This window comes from Galendromus occidentalis, unplaced genomic scaffold (genome assembly GCF_000255335.2).
Source record: "Galendromus occidentalis unplaced genomic scaffold, Mocc_1.1 scf7180000075557, whole genome shotgun sequence".
Classification (NCBI taxonomy): domain Eukaryota; kingdom Metazoa; phylum Arthropoda; class Arachnida; order Mesostigmata; family Phytoseiidae; genus Galendromus; species Galendromus occidentalis.
Window position 1 is genome coordinate 10,735 of NW_003803547.1, and position 7,331 is coordinate 18,065.

General features: G+C 51.0%; 1 protein-coding gene across 1 annotated transcript; it reads left to right on the forward strand.

The window, feature by feature from the left end:
* Positions 1–5,664: 5,664 nt before the first annotated feature.
* On the forward strand, positions 5,665–6,850 carry LOC108864089 (uncharacterized; the record flags this gene model as incomplete). Its single annotated transcript, XM_018639029.1, has 1 exon — positions 5,665–6,850. A coding segment is annotated over exon 1 (1,186 nt), but the record flags the coding sequence as incomplete, so codon positions are not given.
* Between the last annotated feature and the right edge of the window lie 481 nt (positions 6,851–7,331).

Genomic DNA, 7,331 nt, shown 5'->3' on the forward strand with positions numbered 1-7,331 from the left:
ATTAGCTCCTGATCATTCTAATAAAAATTGTGGGTGAGGAGGTTGACGAAGTCTCCTCGCTAGTCAGGAAAATATATTTCACTCCTTAATATTCGTCGCCATTAAAGAGTGTTTCCGAACACATGCTCTTTTTCAAAGGTGCTGGGTTTTGTCGTGGGCCATGGGGTCTTTGTCGAGTCCAGATGTGGGTCATTGGGGAAAACTCTTGGGAAACACTGCTCTAGAGTCTAGAGCAGCGTTTCCCAACCTTTTTGGTCCCGAGCACCCCCTGAGGTCGGTCGAGTGTCTCCGGTACCCCCTCCGGTACCCCCTACCCCTAGAAAACCGAAATTTAAGCTTGAAAGAAAAAAACAAGCTGATTCACAACATCACGATTCTCTACATTCATTTCTCAACTTATCTCTTTGGAAACTGCACAATATTTTAAGATCTACCAAGCCATCAATTATTCGTCCCGTTTAAACGTATATACATATCACACCCGCTAGTGAGATTTTTGCTGTTGCCGGTCATGCAGCAATTGGTCCATGCGGAGTCTTTGGCGCGGTCGATAGCTCTTACCCATCTTATCTATCTTCTGCCGAAAAAAATCCTGATGGCTTCCGGTACCCCTCGGGAGAGTTCCTGGTACCCCCAGGGGTACTTGTACCCCCGGTTGGGAAACGCTGGTCTAGAGGAAGACGGGCATGTGCCCAGAGATGACATTTCTACTCGCGCGCTAGAGCATGGCGGTTCTACCTTAGCCCCGACGCTTCGCTCCGAGAATGAACCACGAACAGTTGCTCCAACGAAACCTGAGTGTTGACTTTAACATCAGCACTACAATACTTTAACCACTCAAAATATCAACAGATAGCTCACGCTCGTCTTCGCGGTCTTTATTGCGAGCATCGGTCGAGTCGTATTTCCCATTTCTCGTCTTTTTTTCCTGTTCCCTTTTTTACGTTTCCCTCAAGAAACAGTGGTTTGGTAAAATACAGAGTCTCATTGGAATAAGCACCCCCTTTCATACCAATTGCAGACAATGAATTTATTTGGTCAGTTTTTCCAGACTGGCAGAAAGCTCAGGGATTAACCTCTCCACTTGCTCCCTGCGAGCAACTCATTCCGGGAGGTTACAAGGCCTGGGAGGTGAGCGCTCTCGAATAGCCTGCTCACAATACGGACGAAGAGCCTCAGCATCCATGTCTGGCCAGATGAGTCCAGCAAAATCGATGGCTTGCTGAAAACGAAGCCTGTCCCTGCGCTGAACCATGAGTGCAAATTGTGTGAATCCGTTCCTGGATCGTCGCTTTCGAGGACGAACAGCCAGAACCTGAGGACGATCAGGCAGCATCTTCAAAGCATCTTCCTCAATCACAATCGGACAAGCAGCAGCACCAGCGCTCTGGTCAACGGGTTACACTTCGGCTTCAGACTCATCCATGGGAGGAAGTTCTCTAGGGTCCCAGCTTCCAGAAGGAGACGGCGATCGTCGAGACATGACTATCCTTCAACAAGAGGGATCGGATACCCACTGGAGAAAAACTGAGCATATATATAGGTTACCAATGTACCATGATCGGAGTTCGAACACTTCCTCAAAACTTTCCGCAGTAAGGGAGAAAATGTTGGGAAATCACCTCTCTTTCTGTGAACAGGGCCATTTCCATTACTGCCTCAAAAGTTTTCCGGAAGTCAGTGTTTTTGAGTTAATTACACTTGTTTACATGATAATAGTACTTGGATATGTAAGCCTGGAAACCCTGATCTAATTGATACAGAAAAATACTGAATAGTCTTTTTCTGGAGAACTCCTTCCGTTTTTTCCACTGTAAGGGTCTATGAAACCCGGACGGTATATAAGACACATTGAAATAAACATCAGATACAGATTCTTCTGCCACACGCAATCCTTGCGTCCTCATTCTCGAGAAGCACCTTACCTACCAGCCCTCGACCCTCGGGAATCATCTGAACATTGTGCCGTAACAACTCTAAACTCCGGACAGCGGACTCCTGCCGACTGAGCACCTGCTCTGTGAGCTAACGCTCACTGGGATCCTCGCGGATTCCCAACAGTCAGTTCACGATCACGTAGCCGCAGTCTCACGTAAATTCAAGGGTCAGTCTCACCAGAAGCATCTACTACTCTGCAAGTATCACGCGAGATTCGGCGGCAGAGCGGAGAAATGTGTGGAAGGCTGCTCGAAATTCAACGTATCGATTCACGCCGCTCGAGATCATCAAAAAACGAAGGGCGGTCGGCTCGGTCGCGGTCCTTCGAGCTGACCTCTCGTCGCAACGATTATTCATCATCAACAAACTCACAGACCGCAAGTTTCTCATTGGCACGGGCAGCGACCTTCCCAGTATGCCACTTGATAACCCCGGCTGTTCGTCGTCCAGCGAAGTTACTCTGCATGCTGCCAACAACACCCCTATCAGGACTTTTGGCAGCAGATCTCTCATTCTGGATTTGAGCCTGGGTGAAGAATTCGAGTTTCCCTTCATTCTCCCAGACATCCAACAACTCATCATCGGAGCCGATCTACTTTCTCATTTCAATTCAGCACCAGATCTCGGATCCCGACACCTCATCGATCTCACCACTCCACGCACTAGCAAATGTTCCGCCATAGAACACCCATCAGTCGGCATGAGCGTCGTGGACTGTCCCATCTCGCTTTCGGTGTCGAACCTATTGGAGTCATTTCCTGGGGTTATAGGTAAGACACCCCCGACTCAGAAGGTGCCATCGACGACATTCCATCATATTGGGACGAAAGGTGGTCCTGTGACGTGCCGTGTTCGCCGGTTAGATCGCAATAGCCATCGCGAAATCTCATTTCCTTCAACTAGAGAAAGACAACATCAGGAGGTCGAAAAGTTCATTCGCTCCGCCGTTACACATGGTCCCGGAGTCGGATGGAACGTGGTTCCCAGTCGGAGTATACAGAGCGCTCAACGCGATGTCGGTGCCGGATCGATACCCAGTCCCACATCTAGAGAACTCCGCATTCTCTGTATTTAGCTCCGACGACCTAACGAAGGCTTTTCATCAGATTCCGATGGCAGAAGAAGACATCCACTAGACCTGCACACCATTTGTGCTGTGCGAGTACCTTCGTATGCCGTTCGGCCTCCGTAACGCAGCTCAGTCTTTCCAACGTTTCATGGACCTTGGCACACGAAGCTTGAATTTCGTGTTCGTGTATCTTGACGACATCCTGGTTGCATCGCACAGCGATGAAGAACATCTGATTCATCTCAAACAGCTGTTTTGTCGTCCTCAGTCTTTCGGTCTCGTCATCAACACAGTTAAGTACGAATTCGCTGTTACTGAACTGAAGTTCCTCGGTCACCTGGTCTCGGTTGATGGAATTTCTCCGCTCCCTGATCGAGTCGATGCCATCTGTAAACTTCCGACCCCCACTTCCGTCCATCAACTACAGCGCTTTCTCGGTATGATCAATTTCTACCGACGCTTCATCAAATACATCGCTCAAATACTCATTCCACGGTACGCCCTCACCAACAGCAAAACTCTCGTGTGGTCAGAGACAGCGCAGGGAGCTTTCGACAAATCGAAGGCAGCGCTGGCTAATTTCACCAGGCTCACGTTTCCAGAGGGCCATGCAAAATTTCTACTGACTGTCGACGCTTCAAATGCAGCTGTTGGTGCTGTCTTACAGTACTGCCTCTCGGCTTCTTTTCGAAAGCCCTGGACCAGCTTCAGAAAAAGTATTCAGCGTTCGACAGAGAGCTCTTGGCCATTGTGCTCGCGATCAAACATATTCGTTTCATGCTTGAGGGTCGCCAGTTCACGGTGTGCACCGATCACTAGAGTTGCGATATGAGAGGACACGTCCTCTTTTGTCCGCTTTGACCGCTTTTTGGGGTTTTCTCGGAAATGTACGCTTTCCGGAATTTTAGAGGGAATACCGCTAAATTCGATGATAAAAATTGAATTTCTGCGCTATCTTTTCGCCGAGGGCACCCAGGTCTCGGCTGCACAGGCGTGAGCCAGAGGCGCCGGGGGCTGGGTCGGGAATTTTCTTCTCACTCAGCAAATTGTCTCTGAGCGATCGTTATGGCATCGAAGTTTCGATTGTTGCTTATCAGGAAAATGGTTGGAGAGTCGAATCCATTCCATGGAAAGGGCGAAAAACATGGGATAGAGTGTCCGCTTTCGATGTCTGCTCGCCGTCCCGATGTCCGCGCGAACATCGTCATTTTTTGGGAAAGAAATGTCCTCTCATATCGCAACTCTACGGATCACAAACCGCTCACTACGGCAATCACCTCGAGTACGGAAAGGTCGCCACGGCAGACCAATCACCTGGAAATAATCTCGCAATTTACAACAGATATCCAGCATGTGAGAGGTTCCGACAACGTCGTCGCTGTCGCGACACAACCAGGTCGACGCTGTCATACGCCAAGTTCCAGCTCCGTGGACCGTTGAGGAAATGTATTCGGCCCAGAGGCAAGATCAGGAATTGGCGAATCTGAAGGCGCCCAAAACCCTTTCGCCGATCAACATCTCGCTCAACCTATGTCTCATTTACGATTCTTCAGGTTCGCGTCATCGGTTACACGTTCCTGCTGTGTTCAGACGTAATGTATTCGAGCAGTACCACAACGTCAGTCATTTGAGCAAGCGTCCAATGAAGAAGCTCCTCGGTAACCTCTACTTCTGGCCCACAATAGCGGTGACTTCCCTGTTGACCGAATTCATATGACCGAAGCCACTTGACCGAATCCATTTGACCGAAGCCACTTGACCGAAGCCACTTGACCGAAGCAACATGGCCGAATCCACTTGACCGAAGCCGTTTGACCGAATAGGAGTGCTCCCACTTCACTGAGAGCGCGACGGTTCCGCTATTTTGCTATCCAAATTTTTTCGGGCTCTGTGCATGAACTAATTTTCTGAGACCGATTCTCGCTACGCTCGAGCCTGGTCTGCATTTTATGAGGCACTTCGGGTTCTGCAACGAAGGTACAACCGTGCTCCCGATGCGTGCTTGGTACAAAAACAGTTACGGGAACAACCTAGACGTAATCCAGGAGGAAAGCTGCCCACACTCGCACTCAGTCAAGGCTTTCTCAACCACCTCAGCGTCAGTCGAATCTTCCTTAAACTACGACACTATAGCTGAGAGCTCGTCGGCTCCGCATATCCAACCACATTTCGCTCCTCTCTACGAACGAATGCTTCCGATCGGAGCCTTACAAAGATTCTGACTCCGCGAGGCCACGAGGCGTTGGCTCAGTTACGTTCAGCTGGATCTCAGATGGAACTCTCATCCGGGTTCCAATGCGGTGTGAGCTCGATTGAATCACGCTCGCCTGGATCAGTCTCGAGTTTTCGAACTCGATTACCTATGTTACTCCCGCGTGACGCGAGCTGAGCGAACACATAAATTCGGTCAAACGGCTTCGGTCAAGTGGATTCGGTCAAGTGGGTTCGGTCAAGTGGCTTCGGTCAAGTGGCTTCGGTCAAGTGGTTTCGGTCAAATGGCTTCGGTCACATGGATTCGGTCAAATGAACGGTAACCCACTCGCCACATCGAAACGAGCCCGCAGATCATTTCCATGCCGAGAGCACGCTTGTCTCATGTACCCATCGACCTAGTCGGTTCTTTCTCGCCGTCGAGTGGCAGCAGATGCATCTTAACGATGGTGGATCGGCTTGCACGCTGGCCTGAAGCGGTTCCATCAGTCGCATCCGTTTTTATTGCGCCGTGGATTGCCTGCTTTGGCGTTCCCGATACGATAACGACGGATCAGGGAAGACAGTTCGAGAGTCGTCTTTTCAACAACCTCTGCGAGCTGATGCATTGCAATAGAATATGGACTCCAGCCTACATTCCGAGGGCCAACGGCGCAACGGAGAGATTTCACCGCCAATTAAAGGATGCGTTTCGCTGTCATTTCGCTGAAACGAGTTGGAGTGAATTCATTCCGCTTGTACTTTTGCGGTTCCGAGCAACTACAAAAGAAGATATCCACGCATCACCCGCTGAGCTTGTTTATGGCCAGAACGTCACTCTGCCGCCTGGCTTGAAAGATGAGCCCGGAAGTGTAGTGGTGGACCCGACAGATTACATCAGCGTTCTCAAAGAGGTGATGAGCAAAATCAAGACCAACACCTCGCGGCCGGCATCTAGTCCTCCAGGTTTCGTTCTATGCGTTCTGTGCTACTACACGGACTCCAGAATCACATATCATTGGGCGACATTGGTTCGTCCTGGCGTCTGGAAGCCATTCAACAACCGTGTCTTAGAGATACAGAAGCACTCAAATCCGGACCAATGGTTCTTCGTCCAGGGGACCAGCAACGTGAGCGACCTCGCCACACGTGGTATATCGGTCGAGTCACTGATCAATTGTTCCGATTGGTGGTTCGGTCCCTCGTGGCTAAGGTCGCCTCGTGAAAGGTGGCCCATCTCGCAACCTCGAACTGAAAGCTCATCGTTCGAGCAAGTAAGCGATGAAACGCGAAAGGTGGTTGCTCCCGTGGTGCTCTCGGAGCCGTTGGTGGATCTCGACCGGCTCAGTACCGCCGGCCGTGCGATCCGGACAATGGGCTCCGTCCTCCAGTTTATCGCCAGGACCCGTCGCCAAACACTTCCAGAACCCATCGAGCTGCATCGCAGGGCGGAAGCACACATCGTCCGTGAATGTCAGCAACAGTTCCTACGTCAGGAGATCACGGACACCAAGGCGGGACACCGCCCGTCGTCGTCGTCGAAGTTGGCAGCCCATCAGCTTTTCATCGACGAGCAAAACATACTGCGCGTGCGAACGCGGCTGACCGGCGTGATCTCTACTTACGATCAGATGAATCCCGTGGTCATTCCCGGTGAGTCTAGGCTAGCCCGACTCCTCGTCATTGACGCGCACCGAATCAATGCCCACTTCGGAGCCAATGTAATCCTCATGCATCTCAGAGAAAAGTTCTTGATAACACGTGCAGGGCAGCTCGTTAAGAGCGTCCTCCACAGATGTGTAGTATGCCGTCGCCGCCAAGGTCGCCACGCTCAACAGATTGAGGGGGCTCTTCCCGAGTTCAGGACAGAGTTCCAGGCGCCGTTCGCCGCCGCGGGCGTGGACTTCTGTGGACCGTTTCACACTCGTCACCGCGAAGGTCCCAGGAAGACTTACATCGCGCTTTTCACGTGCGCCGCGATCCGGGCGGTTCACCTGGAAGCCGTTCCGTCACTATCGGGCCCCCAGACGATGCTGACAATTCGCCGCTTCCTCGCCGCACACCCAGCCTGCACGCACTTAATCTCGGACAACGCAAAAAAACTTCACGAAGGCATCTACCGAGCTCAAAAAAA